This window comes from Centruroides sculpturatus, unplaced genomic scaffold, assembly GCF_000671375.1.
Source record: "Centruroides sculpturatus isolate CEXI.00-Female unplaced genomic scaffold, Cexi_2.0 scaffold39, whole genome shotgun sequence".
Lineage (NCBI taxonomy): Eukaryota > Metazoa > Arthropoda > Arachnida > Scorpiones > Buthidae > Centruroides > Centruroides sculpturatus.
Window position 1 is genome coordinate 1,143,170 of NW_019384314.1, and position 27,070 is coordinate 1,170,239.

Here is a 27,070-nt window from a genome sequence, read left to right on the forward strand (position 1 = left end):
TGTTTATATATAAGCTAGCATTGTAAGTAGGTAAGTGGAATCCAAACACTTTGGAAAAGATGAAGATTTGTCGGAATTTTATCAATTTACCATCGGTTTACTACTTTCNATATCCGTCGTCTGGCGATTGTCGCAGAAACCTCGGATGGCTTCTTCCATAAAGGGAAAGGCGAAGGTGATGTGCTGTTTACCGGGACGAATGGAGAAACTCTTGATTGCCTATCGGAGGAAGAAATAAAACAGCGTATTGTAAAAAGAGACATTAAAATGAGTAACACAATCTGAGGTAATGCCGAGTTGATAAAACAATATAGTATTGTTATGGCGGTGTCTGTTCGCTTATTTCTTAGATCGCGATCGGATGGGAAGTCGTCGTATCGAGACGAAAATTAGTGTTAGAGTTAATAGAAACGTCGTTTTAAAACGGGAAGAGAAGTATAAAAGGAGAAAATACCGATCGAGGAAAGTCTAATTGTATTTCGGATATAGTTGCGCCGAGTCGTGGGAAAGTCGGCAGTTGGCCGGATCGTTTCTAAAAAGCTAACCTAACGATGTTGACGGAGTCGAAAATTGGCCCCGCTTTAAATCGTTATCGTAGTGGCGGGAAAGATGAGAATTCGAAGGTTTGGTTGTCATCGCCAGCATATTTTTCCGTTGCTCTGGTATAAAATTATGTGTAACTTAATTGTTTCATCTTTCGATTTAAATCGCGTTAGTATGAAGAGACAATGAGGTGAATTGCTGAACGTTTTTTCTTTAATTTAAAGATTGCTTTAGATTCGCATTACTTATAATAAACAAACAAATAACTGAAATTTGAGAGTTTGTGATGGATACGTTCTCTTTCAACCTACAGAAAATGTATTACTAAGCTTTGCTCTTCTAGGATAAATGGCCTTTCTTAACTATAAATTAGGAAAGGGCTCGGTTAAACTGTATCTTTATAAATATGCAACGATTTACTGATCAAAATATTGTATAAAGTACAATTTTACAAGGATAGTTGCGCTCCTAAATACAAGGATAGTTGCGCTCCTAAATACAAGGATAGTTGCGCTCCTAAATACAAGGATAGTTGCTCTGATACACGCTTTCGCGTGTATCAGAGCAGCTATCCTTGTATTTAGGAGCGCAACTATCTTTGTATTTAGCAGCGTTATGGAAAATACCAGATTCTTACAAAAACATTCATGATACTTTCTGGCGCTTCTTCGTACACAGTATAAAATTAATAGAAATTAAACGAAGAATCTATGAAAGGAAAATGCTTAATAGTTCGCTAAAATTGATGTCCTGGAGAGTAAGAATATAAATTTTAAAAGCTAAAATAAAGGTATAGAGAAGTGTTAGAAAACATATATTGTACCGGTCTGTAGTATGATAAACACTTCGTTCAAAATAAAAAATCATAATACTAACCACAAAAAAAGAGGATACAGTATTTATATCGGTGATATCATCACCATTGTTGATACAATAATTATCGATACGATATACTCGTACAGTATATAATCGTAATTCTATTCTGCAATAATTTCGCTTATTTTTTTGACATTTGATAAAACAAATTGATATATTTTCTAACAGACTTTTTTTTAATATAGACCTATCAGAATATTTTGTATATAAACAAAGGCTTTACTAGAAGGATCGTTACTTTAAAAATGTATGAGCTTAAAGGAAAAAGCAGCACACATTTTACATACAATATTTCAATTTATCCAACTCAATATACAGTATTATTAATTTGAAATGAGTTGTAATGTTGAGAGATATTCTCACCATATTTTAATCCTAAAATTATACGGATAAATCTATTCATTCGTATTTGCAATTTACCTAATAAAGCGCCTCAAAATTTGATTGCTTATTTCATTTTCTCCTGTTTAGTAGTAGTTTGGTGATTGTGTTTCGTCACATTCGCTATTCGTTAATTGTTTTTCTCCTTAAATAATGTCACATTGATAATATTCCAAAATAATATAAAATAAAATATATTAAGTAATTTTTATTAACAACTAATTAGACTGAAAATCTTAAATTACGTAACATATACAGTCGACCCCCCTATAAGATAGAGATACGTTCCATTCTCTAGGAATCCGCTTTCTTACGAATCCTTCCAATCACAACCCGACACGTGTAAAGTTTACGGACTACGGCTGTTTGAAAGATTTTCTTCCATAAAATTAATTGATTCTAGACTAATCCGACTCAACATTTCCAAAATACGTATATATTTTTTGGAAATAATCCGTATAAACTACGCTATAAACAAAAAATTGTAGGATTACTTACCGAGTGTCGCCATTCGACATTGCCATTGCTCAACATTGTTTTCGTCGCGGAACAGCTCAGCAAAGAGCGGCCGATTTCTAACAACTTATTTTTCTGTGAAAACTTCGTAGAACTTCGGAGACATCATTAATATAAATAATTTTAATCGCCGTTGAATAAGAAATGTTTCTTTCACAAGAAATGTATAAAATTACAGTACTGTATTAGACTTACGGTATCTAATTTACATACTGACAGACGATAGTTAGCGTAAAAATCTCCGTAGCGTGGCGCTACGGACGGCGGGAAAGTAGTTCGGCTTCCCGATGACGTTTGAGGTGTTTATAGGGAACTTTTACTATTTTTTACGGATACCGGTAGCAATTTTTTCGTAGTTTTATAGGAATCGTAACTATAGGGACCGTAATTATAGGGGGGTCGACTGTATTCAATTAGATCTTAATTAAATGTAAATAATAAAATTACATTTGTATGGGAATAAAATCAAGAAGAGTGAACTATTTACTTTTATTTATACAAGTCGACCCCCTTATAACACTGTTGATTATTCCATTTTATATGAATTCTATGTTGTACGAGTCACTTAGATTTTACAAATACGTGAGCCGTTCACAGCCCGGCACACTTATTTGTAAAATCTAAGTGACTCGTACAACATGGAATTCATATAAAACGGAATAATCAACAGTGTTATAGGGGGGTCGACTGGTATAACAAAATTATCAAAAGTAGTTTATATATTAGACCCCAAATAACTGAATTTTTTAGAAAGAAGATACATTTAGCCATCAATTCCGTGTTGTATAGAGTAAATCAATCGTTAACCTACTCTATATTATAAATATATTCTCGCTTATTTCATTGTACTATAAGTTAATTATGTTAATCATCCGTTGTTATATCTTCTCTATTAAAGATTTAAATTTCAAGTAAAACTATTATTGAGGAAGATAGAACACCTAGTATAAACGGATCTCTCCGAATCGAATTGATTTAAAGGAGTAATCCCGAATCGATCGAAGTCAATTAAGGGTTGTTATTTGAATACTTCTCTAGTGTACATAATCTCTTTTCCAGATTAAACTATATATTCGACATTCCATCAGACGCTTTCTGATTTTTAACAAAATACTTCTTAGATAAAGTTTAAATAATTAATCTAATTAATATCACAGGCAAAAGGTGGAATATTATATTATAAATTTAGTTTAGATCTATGTACGAGTATTCTCGACACTACTACACTCTTTATATACATACATATATATATAAAACCTACCCCTACCCTCAAAATGAAGCCACACACGCAGTTTTACTTGCTACCGGGAAAGTTAAGCAACTCGATTTTCACTTTTTTTACTTGAGAGCGCAATTTTCACAATTATTCTCTTTGGAAAATAGACGAGGGATGAACTGGATGAAAGAATTTCTATTTTGTGAATTAGAAAATTTCGTTTTACAAATCACTTTATCTTAAATTGATTTATTATTTTTCATTTTCGTTATTACGATTCAGTTATTTTGAGAGATTTTACTGAGAAAACTTGGAAGCGACACACCAACGAAGCGTTTGAATCAATTTGTTTTTATCGAAGCATTCCGTTTCATTAAAAAAAAAAAAATATTGAAATACTTAAATGTATTTTATAATTAAATATAAGCTATATACAGTATATTTATCTATAAAACATGTTGTGAAATTCATGTACAGTACACTGGAACGTTATTTATTCCAAGCAAGAGTGTATCAGGATTCGGTCTCGGGAGGGATAAAATTAACGATTTACATTAATTAACCAATGAATTGATTTACTACAATCATCTAATTTTAATTAATTAATTCATCTATCAATCGTTTCATTTAATTCTATAATTCTGCTTACATTATCTTCGTATATTTTTTCTAAAAGTCAATAATAAATATACGACGAAACAGGAGAAGAAACAAGAACTACATTGTAAATAGTGGACTCTTATGAATAATACATCTCGTGCATATGACTTAAAGGTGAAAGTAGAGGGCCTATCTCGAAGTTACTTTAGTATAAAGTAAAATAAATTTGATCTTAAAAAAATACTTCCCTTTATGAAAGTTTTATTTTCAAAATCAAAAATAAATAAAAAAGATTAAAGCAAATCTCAGGAGAGGAGGAAAGTGCCGCTCCCGAGATTTGATTTTTTTTTTTCCTTAGCCTTTTCCTTTACGGACCCCTTCCTATGGTCTCACACGGTTCGAAGATATAATATTGGGTGTCGTTTATCTTTTACAGTTAATTGTTTGTAATTAAATTTTAAACCGTATTTGACTTTTAATAGAAAGAAAAATAGGCCTTTATAAGTATACATATAAAAGACGGAAGAAATTCTTTACTATTGAGCCATTTGATTTATATAGAAATCATCTTATCGACTATTCGAATAATAATATAGACTAAATTGTTTTAAATAAAAATAGTCAGACTTAAGCTATTTTTTTTAAGTCCTCTTATATTTTTACCGGATTTTTATAGCCAATCGCAATAAAACTGTCGTTTCTGTTGTTTTTTTCAATCTTTCGACTCCACGTTAGAGCTCTGTATTCCTCTATTGTCTATCGATGTGACATTTTGCCAGCATTCACGCAGAAGAAAGCTTTTCTATGTATAATATTCAGCGACTGTCTTTTCTAGATAACGTTCAGTCTTTATTACTTAAACTATTAATGTGGAAAATTTCCAGATTAAGCTCCCTTCTTCTCATATTCTTCTAATATCGTATACAGTATACTTAATCTTTGATGTATTTATTCCTATTAACTTTATACAATTCTTTCGATCCCGTTTCGCTTTTAATCCCTTTTGCTTCTATTTATATTAAAATTACCCTCTATTTTCTACTCGTTACTTTATGCATTTTACTTTACACTTACGAAAGAGCTGTTAAAGAGCTTTTCATCGTATCAATGTGTATTTTATATTCTATTAATACGTATTCAAATATGCTTCAGAACAATTGAAGCAGAATAAAAATACTTGGAGACTAACGTCAAGTATCGTGACAACTAAAATAATAAAAAGAATTGTCAACAAGACTATCGTAATCTTTCGTATGGGTTAACTTTATCCCCCCCTCCCCGGACGGTAACAATAGAAGATAGTGTGTACTGGAGATCGTCAGCAAACAACATTTCGACACGCTTTTTGCTGAAGTAACTTATATATAAATCGTTTTAAAAATATTTTCCGAAACCACATGACTTTCTCATCGAGTTTATGAAATTTATCATTTTATTTTAAGTAGAATTGGAAATTCGCCGCTCATAAATGCGGTCTGACAGCTGCTGCTGCTGCTGCTGGTTATTTTCTTTTTCTTAGGAAGATGCCTGTAGAAAGGGAGAAGAAAATGGCTCGAGCGATTTCGCTTAAATTACAATACTCGAAATTTACAAAAATCAGTCTATTTTTTAGTGTTGTTGGTTTAATTTTAAAGCGTATTTATTAATATTGAGAAGGTAATTTAATTTAGTTTATTTAGCGTAATACTATCGTAGACGATAAATGGCCGATTACAAAGGCCAAAAGTACAATGACGAACAATAAAGAGGTAGGTCAAAAGATACAAAGAAACACTCGAGGGGTTCATCCCGTCACATCACTACTAAACTACTATTTAATACAGTAGTAGTGTGTGCATTTGAACAAATAGAAAGCAGCTCCCGGTCAAGATACTTTTTGTCTAGTTTGGGACAATCGACGTCTGACGAGCGCTAATGGAGGGAAACTCGAATTAGGTGGGCGGAGGGAAAACCCGTGACAGATGGACGAGTGGCGGAAAGCCGACAATCGATGGATTTTATCGGAAAGTGTGTGTCCCCTGCGAACGAAATTATAGACGCGATCGACAGACGGTACTCAACCACCGCGCGATAGAGAAAGGTCAAAGACTCACCTGTTGTACGTTGTCCGGCAGACAACCGATCAAAGCCATGGTGAGCGAATTACTTTCCGATTCGCGGACGTAGGCGTCGTTGGTCCTTATGCGAGGCGACTGGCTCCCGTTGACCGGCTTTCCTCTCTCCTGTCAAACAAACATTATTAACATTATTAAGTCGTTAAATCCTTCATTTAAGGGATTTTTCTTCCACATCTCTTCTACTTTCGGATGTTTAACCGCAGATAAGTAAGTATCCGAGTGAGTGTCGCTCGTACCATTGGATCTATCCTTTTCGAATTCTGTTATAAACGTAGTTTCGGTGTCTAATTTTCGTAACTTGGAAGAGACGTCGTAGTTTACGAGAGGAACGTAACGTCCTCTTCTCGGAATAAAGATCATTTAAGGTCCGAATAGCGCCTAACCGGGTCGAACTTTCGATTTAATGATCTTTCGATTCGAAGGAACGATAAAAAATCGAGTTAATCACGAAAAGTGCACGCGAAAGGAGCATCGGCGTAGCGTGCCGCGCGCCTTATTTTCCTCCAACGCTTCACTTACCCTCGATCTTCGTTCTCCGGCCGCTCTCAACGATTCCGGAAACCTGGAAAAAACAAAAGCAGAATTACTTTCCGCATCTGCATTTTTTATGCACGCTCCAGTCCTTCGCGATTTGTACACAAACTATTTCCTTCTTTCGCTAATGTATTCTTAAGATCGGCTCCTTCTTCCCCTCTATTACCATTCCCTCACCCTCGTGACACTATTAGAGCAAAGGAATATTTTTGTTTCTGGCCGGAAACGATGGATTATCTCCGTTCGTGACGTTCCGCACTCGCTCACCCATTCGCTCCCGAAAATGCCTCTTCCCCTCTAATTTACCAGTTGTACAGGGGATGGCCACTTGAAGGGCGAGTGTCTGAGTGTCGTGTACCTTCCAAACTTTCACGTGGAGCCTGTACGGTTTCTACAAAATTCCGGAAGGAAAAGGTCTCAAGAAATAGGAAAAAACACTCGACTGATCGAAAAATAACTTGAAATAATCTTTAAGATAAGAAGGATTTAAGAAAGAAACGTCCACGTCGAAAGAAGTCCTCCAACAAACCAACACTCCAAATACAAATTAAAGGATCTCTCGACACGTTATCTATTTATCTGTATTTTATTTTGTATGTTTGCTACTTTATTATTCATCTTTTAGGTTTATTTAATTGGGATATTTTCTATGTGAAAGGCATTATTTGCCGTGAAAATAAAACACGGCCATATAAAGTATATGTTCTTGTATCTAAGCGCACGTATCAATTATTGTGTGCGGTAGAAGTATAATAATCTTTATTGGTTGTTTTTAGCAATACTTAAATAAATAAAACTCTAAAAATCAATAAAAAGAACATTCATCCGCGGTTGCCGTGCTTAATGAATGGGTGTACAACGGAGTTTATCTATAGCATAAAGAAAAAGACTTTCTCTCTTGTAAGAAATACAAAGATCGAATATCGAAGTTTCGGACGAGAAACGCCTTCGTCTCCTGTTACATAGAATACAAATCGGATCTATTATAAAATATAGGACTATATATTAAAAAAAACAAAGGAATATTCAATGATTCTTCTGTTTCTTAATTAAACTTATCTAACAAGCCGATTGCAACTTCCCTGTAAGATGTGTAGGTTTTGTAGTGTTAAAAGCTTTATTCTATAGATACGAATTTATTGTATTGTTCTAATTCTCTGTATTTCCTATCTACAATAGTTCAAGTGCACTTAATTAGAAAATTTGAATGATGCGTAAAGCTCACTTTTAGTAAAATGTTTATTTTCTTTCCATTTGTTCACGTCGAGATAAAGTCGATATTTCAAAGTGAATATATTTTTTTTTATCTTTACGCATCAGATACAACATCGGTGTTGATCGAGATATTTTGCAACATCAATCTTTCGCCGTGTTTCTTTATTTCAAATGATAGTTTCTCTTTTGTTACTATAAACACTCTCAATTTGTGTCATTTTTCTATTTATTTATATCTCGAATTTGACAAATATTATCAAAGTATTAATATTAAATATGTCAGTAGCCAGTATTTTGTACTTATATTTGTTTATCCTGTACAATTTCTATTATGATTAGTCGAGTATTTGTGTGGAAAAGATTCGGACAAGAACGATTAAAATATAAAATTTTATTAATTAAATATCATTAGCATACTTCTGAAGTGATTATAATGTATAAAAATGTTAATATCATGCAGATTATTTTAGTGGAATATCAAGAAATAATTTAATTCTCTACTAATTTAACATGTAAATACGTATGGGAAAGAATAATCAGCCACCATTACGATATATTCGCGAGTTTTCGTGTCTGATTATCATTACTCGGTTGCTAGAAACAAAGAAATTACGTCGAGACCTTTCTTTCGATAAGAAAAGAATACTTTTCCTATCGAGGAGAATCGAAAGAAAACAAATTTCTTGCCAGAAAACCTGCGACTGGATTTAACGTTCCCAGAAACGTCGCGAAACGTCTTAAAAAGAGCAATTACAGGGGGGGAAAAGTTACTGTCGACTGGTCTTCAAAAACTCACGAAAATGTCTCGGTGTTAGGATAATTATTCACTTCTATTTCATTCTTTCTTATGAGTACCACGTTCTCCTTTCCATTAGTTTTTCCTCAATAAGTTTTGAAGGTAATTATGTATTTGAAAAAAATTAAATAGGGAAGAAGAAAATTCTGGTTAAGTTCGATAGGGCTTTAAGATATATAAGCTTGTCGTCTAGATCAAAGATGCGGTATTAACTACCCGAATATCTCGTAGAATAAAGCATTTGCTAGAATCCGGAACAAAAATCTACAAGAAACTAAATTATTTCCGGTAAATATTTTCGAATTACACGTAAATAAATCGATATTTGTTGGCGTAGAAGAATCTATGGTGGCAATTCCGGATCGGTTCATCTCCTAAAATTTCGTCGTAATAACCTTCGAATGTTATCGCTGGAAATAACAACACGTTAACGTTAACTGTTCGAAAGGTGTCGAAGTGGGATATAAAACGTTCTGTAACTGTTTTATAGTGTATTCGACATAATACCTTTTACATTCGATTGTTATGTGTCATTATACTCGAGGAATTCCGATGTTTTTTACCACCAACGTAAATCGTTTCGAAAAAAAAAAAAAACATGCGGCCTCACCTTTCATCCGATTAGGAATGTTTGTTTTCGATAGGATCTAAGGTTGGTTTTTAATCGATTTACACCGGAAATAATTCGTTTCCCGTTCTCGAGGTGAAAACTGGAAGCTTTCGAAAGTAGTTATTCGCCATCGACTATCTTTTTAACGAGACATTCGAACGTCGTAGAGCGATTAACGCGATCTGGATCATTCTCACGCTCCTCGCTCCTCCGACTTAAAACGCAATTTTTGAAAGAATACATTTTGTTGGGGGTACAGAGACGAAGACGATACACTTCGACACACTACGACGGTTCAAAATATCGGGTGTTTACTATAACGACGAGTATTTAGATAAAGTTATAGCCTTACTTTTTACGTAACGTCTCATAGTAAGGAAGAAAGATCAGAGTTTAGGATGCTACAGAGTGTAATTCGAAAGGAGAAGAAAGAATCTTAACTTTACATATATAGAATAATTAATACTTATAAAAGGAAGAGATATAATCGAAGTGATGAGGAGTAGATCGAATGTAAACGTGGCTATTATAAACTACGTGTAAAGTTAAATGGAAACGTAAAAGTAACGACGGAAAGAGAATGCTTTAAAGAATTGAAATAATTTCAACCGGAAGAGTGTCTTTCGACAGAAACAAATTATATATTCGTCCGATATTAATTAAAGTGAAGCGAAGTTTCGGGAGGTCGGAGGTTCTCCAAAACGGGAATTTTATTCTTACAGATGGAGAGAGAGTGTCGAAAACGGAAATTATCGAGACAAAATCCAGATTTGTTTTCCGTAAGCCTAATCGGGGTGCGACTTTCTAATCCCGGATTTTTCGCCACCCCTCTCAACCGATCATCGATCGCCGGAAACGGAAGAGAACGACCAGATTTTGGATCTTCGTCAACACTCCTTTCTCTTCGCCGGTTTTATTTTAGGTTAATTCTCCGATGGAGAGGAAGAGCGAATCCTCAGTACCGTTTTCTTCCGCCTTTTAGGATAGAGAAAATGATTTCTTCCGAGTTTCTCGTATGGACAGTTCCGCATCTTCGTCGGAGATTCCGCAACCGTGCGCGCGCCGCACGCGCAATTACGATGCGGCCGGGAGTAAGATGGGAAGGGAACGGCGTACGGAAGGGGCCGAACTCAACCTCTGGCGCTAGGCACCTGGCCCGACGACTTCCGTCCGGAAGGAGATTTTCTTTACGCGGCGCGGAGGAGCGACGGCGCCACCCGACGGCGACGGAAAGAAAGAGCGGGCCGGAAGCGCGAAAAGAGGGAGAAAAGGGGCGCGCGCGTATCGTCTTTCCGGTAGAATCGATTTCCCTCCGACGAGGACGAAGGGTCATCGATCGCGCCGGCCGCTAATTAATAGACGGCCGGGTCGGGTTTTTAAAGCGCGCGGCATCCGAAGAGGGAGCTTACCTGCGGTCGAGGACGCGGTCCAGAGCCGAGTGGAAGGGAGCCCGGAACTCGCTCATGGCGCTGGCCGACCCTATCTGCCGGAGGAGCGGGCTCCTGCCGTTCGAGCGCGTGTCGGACCCGGGCACGGACTGGCGCGAGGACGTCCGGACCCCGCGGCACGAACGGAAAACACGCGGGAGAAATCGTTAAAGTCCCGGAATCGCCAGCTTTCGCCTTTCCCACGGACTGACGTCACGGCTCCGATACGCGGTTCGATTCGTAATTCCGTCTCCGGCCCGGGCCGTCCGGGCCGGCCAGGCGGCCCCGGCGCCCCCTTCCGGGGTCTGGGGCTCGGACCCCTTTCCTCACTCAGCTGTCCGCCGAGTGACGGGAATTTTCCACGGACCTTCGTCCACCGGGGTGGAGACAATTCTCTTTTTCGCTTTCCTTTTTTGTTCCGATCCAGTCTTTCTACCGAAAGACGATTGCCATCGCGGTTCCTTTCCTCTTCCCCTACTTAAACCACGCGGTTCCCCCACATCCGGTTTCACTCGAACATTTACGTAAGAAGTTCTCCTGTAAATACTCAGTACAAATAGAGAACGTGTCGTACGACGTGTTTTTAAGAACGAACGGTAGTGGCATCGCAGAAAATGATAGAATCCCGTAAATAATGTTGTTGTTTGTAAACGGAATGTCGATGGAGCGCCGAATTATCGATTAGATTTGAATTAAAATTAACGAGATCGACAGTGGAAACAATTCGGTAATCCGGCGAAAGAAAGAAAGTAGTTAAAATTGCCGTTTCGATTTCTTATAAATACCGACTTTAGACGAGAGAAAAAACGTGGAAGTATCTTTAAACTCTCCTCTCGTACTTTTTAAAATAATTTCTAGAATAGTTATTTCACTCCCCAGTCATCCGTACTCCAATTGAAGATAGATAACGGTATTTAGAAGCGCTACGAGATAACGTAAAGTATTATAAAAAACAAGACGTAGAATGCTTTACTGAACCAATACAAAGCAACTTTTTGAAATATAATATAGGTAAAAGTGTGGAGGAAATGATAAAAACGATAGAATATCCGTCGAATATCGTGTAAAATAGATTGCCAGCATCGATCTGGTTGAGATAACGCATTCGACGTCCTCGTCTTTAAGTTTAATAACATTCCCCGATCAAATACTCGTAACGACTTCTACAACTATTGAAAAAAAATATATATATAGCTCCAACGAGAGGAAAACATCGGAGATAAATACACGTGTATAAAAACAAGAGGAATCTCGATCATCTTCTAAAAACGATCTCGTCCTCCCCGTTTTTAGAGTTGATCCGAAAAATATTATAACGACTAACTTATTGATCGTTTTAACCTCTTATATACATATTTTGTGTCGATCGTTAAGTACTTTCGGACGATCGAGCGCCGATATCGATATCGATATAGATAGAATTCTTTCTAAAATAACCTGTCGTAACCATGTCTCTCCCTACGAAATTAAATATACGTACCGTACATCAAAGTATCGATGCTTACATAATCGATTACTATCGATTCGTCTTTTATTTTCACACACACACACACACATACACACACAAAAAGAATCGAATTTGAATTTTATTATGCAAATTTTTCACTTTATATTACTCTTTTCTTCTTATTAATCCTCCCTTCTCCGGAATCATTTACCCACGGAATTATCGAATTTCCAGAATTAAATAAAGGGAATTATCGGATGAAATGTTTCTAAAATGATATATTATATCAAAATATTGTTTATAATAAATGAAAACGTGTCGCCGGAAGTTGTTACTTAATATTAAATCTTTGATACGATAGGAGTTGGTTCTTCTACGATTGTCTTTGGAATTGTTTGTTTAGGGGAACGAGAGTCGAAAGCCGTAATCTGTTAAACGCTCCTTGGAGAAAAGGTAGAAGATCACGTGACCGATTTGGGTGGCGGGATCGGTGCCGGTCGCCCACTCGGTCCGCATCGACCGGATAAGCCTCGGTGTGAACCGTGCCACGTGTTCGTACCCGGTACAAATTGTTTGTCGGGTTCTAATTAGTTGTTCCTTTCTCGTTTTCTTTTCCGGATAAGAAGCTTTCGACGAAACCCCGACACCCGTTCGCTTTCCCTTTCACCGTTTTCTCTCCTTTCGAATCGTTCGAAAGTCCTCCGAGTAAATCCTTCCCTGCGAAATTGGCGCCAAATCCTCGAAAGAGGAGAGGAGAACGATAACCGAGGTAGTGTACGGTACAGTACAGTACATCCTCCTTCCTTTCGTCCGCATCGGTTTTCTACTTAATGCTACCGGATGATTCTCCGATGGAGGCTATCTTTCGCACTTTCCATTTTTCTTTTTTGATATCCTCCAGCATCTTTTCTATCGTCGCTTCTCTCTTCTCTTTTCTATTCTCTTTCTCTTCGACCGGAAATTCTTCTTTAAAACTATCCACGCTTTAACCGTTTCTAAAACGTTCTTGTCTGATTCGTCTCTACAATTTTTGTGCTTCCCACTTGCCTTGCTTCTGTGTCTCAACATTTAATTTAATTTTATTTTGACATTTTTCAACAATTTACGATAATGTTTCCATTAACACTATTTTTTACGAAACACTTGATAAAGTATACGCACGGATCAAAACAGAACAACGTAAAGAATAAACATAGACGATAGATGAACATTTATAGTTTATTTAGTCAAGGTATTTTCTCTAGTATTATCGTTCTTTCGAGAGAAATTTTGCATTGTTACATTTCGAACTCCTACGCACTTTGCAAAGGCGAAAAAAACTGCAAAAAATACTTAATTGTTTATTAATAAGGGACATTACTGGGAAGGGGCTTAATGAAGGATCTATTCCGGATCGTCCCTCGTGAAGATCGAAAGATAGAACCAGACGAGAGTAGCGTCGGAAGAACGACAATCGATCTCGGTCGTTTCCGTCCAACTCCATATTTCTTCCCTTGATTCCGAGCGGAAAATACGCTTTATCGTTCGGTGATCTCCACAAAATACGAAATTCCAATTTGTCCCTCGATTCCGGTTAATTAATGTCCAGTCGTCGATCCTTAGAACACGAAGACGGATTCTCCTCATTATTCCTCCGATGCAAAGGATCGGAAGGAATTGTTTATCCTATGTATTCGCGAGAAACTTCTCACAGTAAGTTTCTAAACGCATTTTAACATTAACGAATGCTTTAGACTATGGTTAAGATGGGGATAAGAGAATGGAATCTGTCGCGGGTTCGTCTCTTTCCCTTAACGAGTTAGAAGAGGACGAAGCGTGCGAGTTTAGAGAGCGTGCATCTCGGGATGTCCCAAAGTGTTTTCTCCGTTTATGCATTCTTCTCGGTCGGCAGATGGAAGATTCTCATCGCTCACGTTCCACCGAATGCGATCACGCAGGCTGCGAACGTCACGAATCTGCGAAAGATTGTTTGTCTAACTCGTTTACCTCTTTCTTCTCCGCACCGAGCTTAAGTTACTCTCTAAATGAAAAGCGAACGAGAACGTACTTCTCGCTCCTCCGACGATTACTCTTTTTGCCACCGCCGCACACGTTCCTAGAAACGCGACCCCACCTTCAAAATTACAGTAAGGATAGGTCTTTACAATTCTTCCGACGGAAGAAGTAGAAGGAGACGTTTTCGACGGAGGTGGTCCCAATTAAAATTATTTAGGGAAAGGAAGGAAGAGGAGGAGGGAGAGATCGGGAAGAAAGACGTTAGCAGTTTGTCGGAGAATCGGGCTGTACCCGGTCGGCCGGGCTTTCGATCGCGGTGGGAAGACGACAGATGACGTCGATTTCGCCTTCGCTTCCCGGAAACTTCTCCCAACCGTCGGTCGCGTTCCCGTCGGCGCCGACAACTTCGCCTCCCCCTCAACTGTTGCCTCTCTCTCTCTCTCGGACCGCGCTCCTTCCCAACGCCTCTCCATCCCGGATTCCTCGCCCCTCGGCCCCAATTTCGCCGCTCCATCTTTACCACCACCGACAAAAATCCGAGCCTTTTTTTCGATAATGAAGACATTATCGGGATGCGGAAAATAATCGAATCCGGATGCTGGGGGAATGTAATCATCTCCTCTGCCATCTGGCGAACGTTACGCGAATTAACATCAGACAATGTTTTCGCAGTTCTTTTTTTTTTAATTAACACTTTCTTTACCACCAAAATCTACCAAATTTAGTTGCTACTGAAATATTTTTCCATTGTTATTGACCGCGCGAAGAACTATTAATATTAGAGGTTTCGCTCACGAAACAAATATTTTATTTATAAATAGAATAATCACGTTTATACTTCCGACAGATGGTTTTTCGCACCATTTCTACCGCGTTATTATATTATATATTTGGATACTGTTTGAAAGAATAAAAAATAATAATAATAATCCGACTTTTCGCAATTGTTTTAGTTTCGTCCTCCTCTTCTAACTTAATATCAAAGACAGAATTTATATTACTTTTAACGAGTGGAATACCCGAATTGAACAGTCAATTGAAATGTCACTCTTAATATTGATGTATAGTCGACCCCCCTATAACACTGTTGATTTTTCCGTTTTATATGAATTCTATGTTGTACGAGTCACTTGAATTTTACAAATACGTGTGCCGGGCTGTGAACGGCTCACGTATTTGTAAAATCTAAGTGACTCGTACAACATGGAATTCATATAAAACGGAATAATCAACAGTATTATAGGGGGGTCGACTGGTATTAATTTTATATCGAAAGATGAGGCAAAACTTTCTCTCTTATTTTGAAAAAAAGTTCCAGAATTATAACTTAATGTAAGTTGTTATTATTTTAAAAGGATGCGACTGACGTCGCTCCATCGCTCTAAAACCATTAGAAGTGACATTTTCCGTTACTTTTATCTTCACGTGAAATTGTAACTTTATGTAATGCGTTGGGAATGGAAGAAAAATTTCGTTATACAGAGTGGTTAACTGCAGTCTGGATCGCTCCGCACCCCTAAAAATCGATTAGGGAATACGAGCGTAATTGATTCCCCCACTTTGGTCGGAAATTCGTTTTCGAATTCCTCTGGGAAAACCGACATTTCTCGAGAAAGATAGGGTGGCCGAGCACCTGTGGAGGGGTCCTCGTTTATCGACCCCGTTCGATTCGAACTTTGCTGATGGCGTGCGATTCGTCGTCGTCTCGCACACTTCTTTCCTTTACCAGTGGTTAATTTTTTCGTCCGTGTCATCTTTTATTAATAAAAGTAGTCGTAACTCGTGAAGTTTCGTGAGTATTCGATAGCTCACGTCGGTTCTTCGACCGTACCTAGCCCGAAATGTCACGTAATAAGCGAGTGTAGTGTATTACGAACGTCGAAAAACTCTTTTCTATACGAGAATCCTCTCCGACTCTTCGAAAATTTCGTTGATTTATCGAATTAGAATACCTTTCTTTAAACTTTTTTAGTCGTTTAAGAAAGGAAGAACGACAAGAAGCTGGCAACAGATGAATTTTCCGACAATTAAATCCTTTATACAAACGAATTATCGGTCAAACAATGACCCCTCCCCTTAAGATTTTTACAATTTTTGGACTCGCGACACCTTAAAACGTTGACAAATGCAAAAAAAATTCGGGTGTTTTTTCCCTGTATATATGGATGTTAGTGTGTGTATGTGACACGATTTTCTTCGCTCTGCTTAAAGCTCGTGTTTTTTGTCGAAAATTTCAGAAATTTTGTTTATTAGGGGAATTGATATTACTAAATTTTGGTGGTTAAAGGTTCAGGGGGTGAGGGATAATGAAGGTCGTGTGTTAAAAAGATAGTTGATCGAGTGATCGCTTCCTACATATTTTGTCCGTAACTACTCGTAAAAGGGAGAAAATAATTAAAAGGCGATCGATCGTTGTTCACGTGACTTTTGGCGCTTTCGCGGCGGGGTTACCGGTTAATCGTGCGACGAATCCTCCGAGAAGAGCGCTAAATCGAAGTCGGGTGTCGAAAATGTCCTATTATTAAAAAATAGAGAGGGGGAAAAAACGTCGAGGAATAAAACAGCTGTCTGTTAGATATCGGCTTATCGATCGTGTCGCTAAACAGATGAGTCACACGTCACGATTGTGGATCTCCCCCCACTCTCTTTCTGTCTATCTGTTTCCAATCTCGATCGTTCTCTCCAAAATCGAAGCTCTTCCATTTAATAACGACTACGTTTCGTAATCGTACCTGTCGTGACTCTACCCGATTTCTGTAGAACTACCTCTTGACTATTTAGAATGGAAGTAATACAGAACTCGTGTTCAAATTCTAAACACTGCATACGCAAGTTTTCTAAGAGGCATAGACCTACGAAAACCGAGAAAAGTTATACGAATGATACGATTAGGGGATGGAATTAACGCATCTGAAGGGTCGATTTCCGTCTAGTTAATTATTGATAGAACGAGCTTTTAAAGCGAGTATCGAGAGAACAAATACCTCTTATTGATTATCGATAATCTGTGTTAAATGTGATAAGAATCGCTCGGATTTATTCATTAAGGTAACTAACATCTATCCGTCGATTAAGTACGACTGTCCTTAGCTTGTTTATATAAATCACAATAAACCAATTGATGAAATTTCAAAGATTATTTTACTTGCAACAATTACTTTTACCTGATAAATATCGTTCCTTTCTCATTTGTTTAATAGTCAATATAATAAATTTTAGTCCGTATTCGTCGAATTATCTACGTTGACGTCTGTCCTAATCCGTGTTTATTTAATATAAACAGTCTCATTTTAATTGAATTGAAATTACATTACGTTATAATAAAAATTCATTTAATTAAAGTAAATTTATTGCATCTCGATTCGAATTGTTTTAACTTAGAAATAACCGGGCATTGGGCAGGTTTCTAAAGGCAACTATTTATGCCAGTGTTAAATGCAAATTAACACACTGTTAATTTTCTTTTTATTTCATTTAAAAATCTTTTATCATCTCATTGTTTAATATGAATGACACGTTGTTTTTAATTTTATAATTAAGTGTAATACAAGTTAATTTATTAGGAAAATGAGGCTTAAATTATACGAATATTTAACAATTATAGCGATATAATTGAAATAATTAATAAACAAATACGATCAAATTACTGTCATAGCTCACTTAATGCTTAAAGTATGCTATACTTTTTGTAAAATATTTAGTTTACCGTTCATTTTTTTTCTACCTTAGATCCATTTAGGGATAAAATCTGAAATATATTCTATTTTTGACAGCATTTATCTTATTTTTTTCCCCGATGCAACAGTTGAAAATAGTTGACCCCCCTATAACACTGTTGATTATTCCGTTTTATATGAATTCCATGTTGTACGAGTCACTTAGATTTTACAAATACGTGAGCCGTTCACAGAACGGCACACGTATTTGTAAAATCTAAGTGACTCGTACAACATGGAATTCATATAAAACGGAATAATCAACAGTGTTATAGGGGGGGGGGGTTAACTGTAAGTTATAAGTTGTATAAGTTAGGTATTTGTTAGCGAGAACTTCGTTGATTCGAATCTACGTGTCCGCTGTGTGTATTATCTATTCTATAACGGCGTTGTTTATTGCATAGATTCCAGAGCGGAAATTCAGTTCTTTAAACAGTCGTTTTTACCCAGAATTAGCACGATTCCGTTTCATTTTCTATCCGCACGACATTTCTCGATAATTTTGTTACTTCTCGGAGAACTTCTTTAATTCACTCACGCGATTTTTATTTCTTTCGGTCAACAGAGACGAAATTCACTCCAGTGATTTTCTATCAAAAATCCTTTCTTTTGTCAAATCGCCAACCACTTCTACATCACTTACATTTCTTAAGAAGAGAATTTCTATTGTTAGTTATTTTTTTAATACGCTATAAGCTCTATCTTCCCGTCTTGTTTCCTTCATCTTTCCTATTTCGTGCATCACTCGAGTATTATAACGGTTTATCGAATTACTTGTTTCAGTCATATTAATCTCCACATCTTATCCCGACATGATTTACGTAAAGCATTTGGTACAGAAATCAAAGAGGAAGGACGAATTTATTTATAGATAAATATTAAAAAAAAGGAAAACATCGGGAGAAATTTAAATATCGATTGTTTTTTAAACGTCGTGCGATTTACGATCGTATTTTAACCGTAAACGTCAAAACTTACGATCGGTTGCGTGTGCCGGATTCCACGTTTTCACGTCGTCACAAGAGGAAAACGTCCTCCTTTCTATCTCTTAATGGTATAAAATGGTTCTACTTTAAGTTAAGGGAAGGAGAAGAAGAGCGTGGCGTGTCTACAGAATAGCTTAATAACGAGAGATGTTTGGTTCTTCCATAAATACATAAAGGCAATTAGTTACATTTTGTAAAGTTTCATATTAGTGTAAGCAATACGTATTGTTATTTGAGAAGTTTCGTGTATTGTAATAAGGAAAGAATAGTGAAGTACAGTACAGTACACTTTAGTCGTTTAGGTACAGTAAAATATGTTACGGTCTCGCCATCTTTTGGCCATTTTAGAAGACATTTTTGTAATTTATAACAGAGGGAGATTCGAAAGTTTCTATTGTTTTGGCTTCTATAAGTATAGATATATCGATCCTTTTATTTTAGTTAATTAATAGAATTGTTTATTTAAAAGTTAAGGACGATATTAGCATTTACAATTTTTTTTAATAATTTGCCATTTTATAATAATTAAAAATATAAATATTTTTAATAATAAAATATCATAACAGATGGTGCTACATACACAGTTTTTAATGTTACCGGGAAAGTTAAACAACTGGTTAATGGATTTTTTTTCAATATGATACGTTTTATTTGTATTAAGAATACTAATTCTGTCATATAACAATATTATGGAAGAAGAAAGAAAAACAATGGCTTTTACTTCTTTCGGATAAGGAAATTCGGAGTTGTATTTTAAAGGAATGATTCAAAATTTTAATTCTTCCATCATCTTTGTCGAATTTCTTCCTTTCGTCATTCAGAATCATTATTTACCAGATGTCTTTGAAGAGTTTCCAACTAGAAGATATCAATCGTTGAATGCAACGATTATGGCTCATTTTACCCTATGGGCACTAAAAGAGCCTTTTTTTCTTTATCACAATGGGTCATATCCTAGGCCCACAATCGAGTGGGACAGAACAAGGACTGTAATAATGTTATTCCTTTTCAAAAGGCAAAAAGAACTGTAAAATGACAATGCAATTGTGAAATGTGTAATGATTTAAAACAAGCTGCTCTAGTCAAAATCTTTTACTATGCATACCTTAAGTATTTTTCGGTAGAAGGTAAAGGTAAAGGTGCAAAGGCTGTGACGAAATATTCTTCACGAAGGCATCAGAAGAATTACAATACAAATACTCTATATGAAATCCGATAAAAACACGGATCGTCGCGGGCGATTTTATTCTTTTATAGTTTTATATTAAAAAAAAAATCTATAATTACATCGAGAATGGGCGTCTTTTGTATACATCTTTTTAACTCTTTAAATGAATAAAAAATTTAATTTTTTATTCAAATAATTTAGATAAAAGTTTAATAAACTACCCGCAGATGGCGCTATTGACACGTCTTCCTTGTGTTTATTCTTTTCCCAACTAAAACTTTCGTCACGGTTATAGTTTTCTACTTTATTTCTTATAAATGTTTATAATTTCATTAACTGTAATCTATGTGAATTCGGTTAAAAATTTTCTTAAAATCTCGTGGGTTCAGTCTAGTTTTTAGGTACACCGCCATATTTCCAAAATAGGTATTTTTACTTCTCTTTTCCTGTATTTCACTATAAGTAGATGCCTTCTTTCGATCACGTCTTCCTCTTGTTTGTATGGGTATTAGTTGGGAGCTTCTCTCTCCCAGACATTGTCATCAGGCGTTCTAAGGCTGTTTTTGTATATTGTTCTGTTTTTTTGGGGGGGACAAGCGTGATTCATTCGATGTATCTTTCTTGGTGCCACTGTCTTTCTTATTTCAGGCAGTGGCCACGTAATTCTTAATACAGGCTTTGTTCTCTAGGGTGATCAGTAGCGGCAGGTCGCTACTGATCACCCTATAGGCATTCTGGGGTTGTCATCGGCACTCGGCTTCGGGTTTCTTCCACTTTTCTCTCCCTTAAGACGTGGCTGCAATCACAAAACCTACCACTATTTCTCTGTCTTTTTGCATGTAACACTATCCTTTTTTTTCTTTGTTAAATGTAAACTATGCTTTAATACATCATATTTAGAGAAGAGATTCTGAAAAAATTGCATATCTTACTTTAAAAATTTGATACGAAATATCACTTTAAGAATAAATTATTTTATCAGTTTAAGATTTATAAACGTACATTTATGTTCAGCGTTAATCCATTTGTAAAAATAGCGATTCCATTCACGCACTTTTCTCAGCGGTTTGTATTTATTCTTCGTCCTCGGCACTTTTAAAAGTTGACACGTCAGCAGTACTTGGCACTTTCAACTTTTACTCATTGGTTACATTGATATGAATTATTAATAACTGATATATCTATTATATATTATTCCATCTCGTGTGAATTGTTCTGTTGTACGAAAGCGCTATTTTTATCTGAGATATTTGTTTAGGTGTAAATCCAAACAGGAATTCCACCAATTCCACAATCATAATATTAATATATATAGATGTTATTATTATTAAAATATTGCGATTTGGGTCACGAAGAAAGAAACTAACTTGCATCTAAATGTAGAAAGTCTTTTTAACTGCACAATAGATAAATAGCAAACATATATTATTGAATTTATTTAGTGAGTTCGGTAAATAATACACTTATTCAATTAAAAAGAAATTATTTATTTTCTGATATGTAACAAAAAAAAAGCTGATTGATGCGGTATTTTATTAATACAATAGTGGATACAGTATACAGTCGACCCCCTATGACACTGTTGATTTTTCCGTTTTATATGAAGTCCATGTTGTACGAGTCACTTAGATTTTATAAATACGTGTGCCGGGTTGTGAACGGCTCACGTATTTGTAAAATCTAAGTGACTCGTACAACATGGAATTCGTATAAAACGGAAAAATCAACAGTGTTATAGAGGGTCGACTGTATACCTGTATTAGGTATAAATAAAACATTTTTGACATACCTTAACAGAAATATTTTTTCAATAGTTTTTGATAACAGACACGTTCAACTGTATATTATATTTTAATGTTTTTAATCGGATATTTTACTCGAGTTTTATAGATGTTATATAACCGGAATTAAGTGTAACAATTTTCTTTAGTTTATTTTAGTTTTTATTTATATTCTCTTAAGATAACCCGCACTTCCACTATTTGTTCGAAGAAATAGTAGTCGAACTGTTTTTCAGTAAACAGTACAGTTTCTCTTCGTGCAGTTCTATCAATTACCAAAAATTTTTATTGTGTTAAAAGTATTGTACTTCCAGATTATAGTAATTTCAGGTTGGACAAGTTACTACATGTTAAAATGTTTTTATTTTGTGTGTTGACATTTAAGCATTATTGCTAATTTGAGATTATATTCTCTGTTCAGAAGCTTATTATACGTTTCAAGGTCATTTTTCATTCCGCGCGCAGTTCGAACTTCGAAGCGTAGTTCGAATTCCGAAGCGAATTTTTGTGGAATTTGGCTGCATTCGAACTCTGAAACGTTTGAAGGACGAAATACCAATGTATTTGTAATTACTGATACATTTATCCCTTCTCCCCCAAGAGAAAATATGCGAGTTTGTTATATAAAGAGTAAGTCGTCTTCTGCAAAAATAACAAGTTTTATTTAACCATTGTCACTTTGACATAAACTACAAACAGTTGCAACGTATATAATGAAATAAAATAAAAAGTAAAGCGAATGATAAAGAAGCTGAATGTTTAAGATATTCGGTTAGAACATTACTTCTATGCAATTTTATGAATAGTCAATATCTATCTTTATCACTTCGTTACCCTTTTGAAATTATTCATAACGTTCTTTGATATGAAATTTGATTTTAGACCCGTTGCTCGGATTTACAATTTATTGGTAAAATTAATATTGAAATCCAACTGACAATTTGATATTATTAAAAACCAGATTAATACCTTTTACAAGAACCAAACCTTCTGGATTTCAATATTAAGTTAATATCTTTATTATTTTCCTTTTTATGTATTTTCAAATTGTTTTATTACAATTTGTAATGCGAAAAAGTTTAATGCCAAGTCGTTTCCTTTCAACTTCATATACATTTCGTTAATAATATATGGAATTTTTTTTTCTTTTATAGTAGTCAGAAGACAGTTTTCTCTTCTTCGATATTTTCGTTTCCATTGACTTAGATAAATCAACATTTAGCATCACTTTTAACTGTTGTGTTTGTCAAATTTTGACGCTCGCCATATCTCAATTTTTTCCAATGTAATAGAAATATAAACTATATAAATTTGATATGAAATTATTGAAGACATCCGAAATGACAAATGGATCCGTTACAATATTAAATAATAGTTATTTTTCACGTCTTATTTGTTATAAACGGGACTTTCTAATGTAATATTGTCAGAATATGGACAAACGTTACCAGAAGAGGTCCATTCTCTTCTCGTCCAGCTTAATATGATTACGTGAGGAGGGAAATTTGGTTTGGGATGAGAAAATAAATATATAAATTTTCGATACTTTAATTAAATAATTATACATTTGTTCAGAAAGAATTGATGAAATAATGAATTAACTTAATGGACCGATCTCTAATGAAAAGAACTAGAAATAGAATACCATCGATGAAATAAAACCTCAATTAAAGGAAAATAAAACTAAATAAAAGGGACTAAATGTAAACGATTTCATTTTATTACATTCTTTTTCTTTATTGATCCAATTTGGCAATTTGATAGAATTTATCAATTCTACAACTTAACTTTTATGATAAACTATAGTATAGTAATGTATAATAATTGCAAATTTAGTGAAGATTATCTGAAATTTCGAAATTATCAAAAGATACGTTCGTATAATTTGCTTTGTGATGATGAAGATGATCTTTCTTTACGGTCAAAAATGATTAAAAGCAATTCTTTTTTTTTCCTTATAATACAAGTGGTGAATCATTCCAGTAGTTAAGCAAATTTAGTTACGGTTGAGGAATTTAATCTTGGTAATTTAAAACATTTTTTTTATTTTTAACTTTTAGGGAAAATACTTTAACTTACTCCATTCTAATTTCTTCAGAATACGGGTATTACGCTGTATTTTAAAAGAACTTTTACTACTTTACTAATTAAAATTACCTTGTAGAAAACGATAAGGAATATAAAGACGTAAATCATCGTTAAGTGTTGATGACTAATATAAAGAAACGTTCATTTTATGTAAGAAAAAAATAATTTACATTAAACAAACAACGTGTAATTTTGTTTCTTTGGACACCTATTTAAAAATAATTTTAATATATAAACCGACGAAAGTTAAAAATAAGAAATTAGAAGGAAAATAAAGACAAAACATTAATTCAGTTTACTTTTAGTAAACACAAGAACTGTAATGTATTAAGTTCAATCTTGATGTCTATTCTGGAGAATGTAATGCAAATAAAAAGAAAAAAAGATTACTCGCAATAACAGTTATGTATTTATATAAAAATAAATAATTATGAATATAAATTCAGCTGTACTTTTTTTATCCTTTCCTTTTCAGCTTTCCTTTAATTATATCATCGTGGGTTTACTTAGGCTGACAATGACGGCGGCTCTAACGTATATGATAAAGATAATATAGGATTAATATGACACGGCAATGCAACATTTGGGCAATTTGTATAAAATACGAGTGCCTCCTGGGAGTACTTTTTATGGGAAATTGGTCGTTATTTAGGTGTTATACACGTGAATTACGACCTAAATCCGGAAAAACTCCACGTCTCCAATGCAGTTATAGTATTATAGAGGACAAGAGACTGGTCTAGATATTGGAATATTCGAATTGTTATGGTTTTATTAAGGAAACAGGATTTTAATTTTTCTCTTTAAAATTTAAAAAAAATTCTACTTTAAGTTCCTTAAACTGAAATAATTTGAGAAAATCTTATTTGAGAATTTGGATCTTAAGAAAAAAATATAAAGATCGAATGTTTATATTGTAAGTAACATTGTTGCTGAATTAACACGTAAACTTATATAAAATCATTTTTTCCATGATATTAAATCGTAACTACATTTTCACTAATTTATAAATTCAAATGAATTAACCATAGTCAATTCCTTTTTACTGTATTACAGATATAATTATAAACCTAAATGTTTTAATATAAAAATTTGGCGTAACCTAGATTTAAATTTTAGTAATTTTTCGTTACTAAAGGAAGTTTATAATAAAAGAAATTGTGTGATAAGTGAATAGTTTGGAAAAATCACTTTCTAGATCCCGAAGCGGATACTTAACCTGGTCTTAAGACGAAATACAGTTAAGTATCTATTTCGACCGTTATAGAATTTACTTTCGTTGAGAGAGTCGATAATCTTTTGGACAAAAGAAGATAAACGATGAACGGTCGTCTGGTTCGATCACTTAACACTCCTCCGTAATTGTTTGCGATCCCAGCGAAGACAAATCTCCATTGATGGATTTAAAAACAGAATCTTTGGTTGACTTTCGGTGTTGGAGGAGGAGAATTTTTCCGATTTTAGGCCTTTATCACTCCGAAAGAAAGAAAAAAAATACAAAGCGCAAAGTATAAATTTCTATCTAAACAATTTGTAAATAATACTGTACATTATTATTACAGTGGAGCGTCGATTATCCGAAAGTCAATCATCCGAAAGAATTCCAGTCGGCAAATTTAAATTTTCGCCAGTGATGTGGCGCTGCAATCTTTGGCTATGTCTTGGGCTACTCAAATATTTTACGTTTTTGATACTAAATTAACTTCTGAAGTATAATTTTTTATTGTTTTTATATTTTTCAATATATTTATTTTATTCGTACAAAATAAAAAAATAATTTTTAACGATACAATAGTCTTCGTTAGGCTTAACATCGACGAAAATTCAACGCGAAGCGACACGCAACGGAGAAAAATGTCAAGATGGGATAAATTAATATATTTTTCGTATATAATCGGTTATCCGAAACATCGATCTTCCGAACAATCCCAGTCCCCAATTGATTCGGATAATCGACGCTCTACTGTATTTAAATTTGTGTATATACTTCGTAATCAACATCTGAATATAAAAATCAGCTCTTTGAAAATCAAATAATAATTTATTGACAAAAAGTATTTATTTTATACGAGAATTAAACTCGTGTTGTTTGTTGAAGGCTTTAACAATTATTCTTTCAAAGTTTCTAATCAATAAAAAGGATTATATTTTTATAAATAAAAATTTGTTACTTTTTTTGAATATTGTAGAATTGTTTTCTGTATTTATATAAATAAATAGATAAATATCTAAAAGAAAAAAGTAGTTAGTTGCTAGGATCCAAACTTCTTTGGATCTTAACGACTAACTAACTACCTTTTTTTATATATATTTACATAACAACCGATTGAGGTTTATTATAAACATTTAAAACTAAACGTTATTTCTTTTTAGTATTTTAATAAAACGAATAGATTTTTATTGCTAATTCATTACTATTCATTACATGATCATTAAATTTATTATAAGAAATCACTTTTTCATTCAAATAAAACAGTTAGAGGTCAAAGAATCTATGTCAATACTCTATTAGTAATTATTGTAATATGTGTTGTTATTAATACGTTTATTTTTAATTATACAGGCTTCATTTAAGTCTTATTTATGGCAAAAATTGTAAAGTGACTAACAAAATGAATCAACGTGTTAATTATATTATTATTATAATTATAATCTTAGTTTATAAAAGTTATAAAGGTGTATATATATATAACAAATAGCCACAGCTTAGCCCAAAAAGAATTGAAGTTTAACTGGGAACGTTCATTTTTTTTTTCGTTTGAAACCCATCGATTATCAAATTTCAACTACCGTTTCTTCAACCCACAACATTAGAAGTTCACACCGATCGATGGATTCATATCAATTCATTGATTGCTTCGAGGTGATAAAATCTCGAGTTGTGATCTATATCAAAGGATCCACGAACTTTTTATGTCATGAAATCAATCAGTTATATTGATGATTAATATTGCAAGAATCCTTGGGGAATCTAACAAATAGCACGTATGTCACAAGATATCTCACCTTCACATTCGAAATATCCATAAGGGAATAGCTTGTTGAATTATTTTGAGTT

The 27,070-nt window shown here is 34.6% G+C and overlaps 2 protein-coding genes across 2 annotated transcripts in view; one reads left to right on the forward strand and one right to left on the reverse strand.

The window, feature by feature from the left end:
* LOC111623011 (RYamide receptor-like) overlaps window positions 1-27,070 on the forward strand; it is a 90,752-nt gene that overhangs the window by 8,523 nt on the left and 55,159 nt on the right. The window lies entirely within an intron of this gene.
* On the reverse strand, window positions 82-10,987 carry LOC111622806. Its single transcript, XM_023365231.1, has 4 exons — window positions 10,814-10,987; window positions 6,769-6,811; window positions 6,226-6,354; window positions 82-219 (listed from the first exon to the last, which is right to left on the reverse strand). The coding sequence occupies exons 1-4, from the start codon at window positions 10,867-10,869 to the stop codon at window positions 82-84; spliced, it is 366 nt and encodes a 121-aa protein (XP_023220999.1). The 5' UTR covers window positions 10,870-10,987.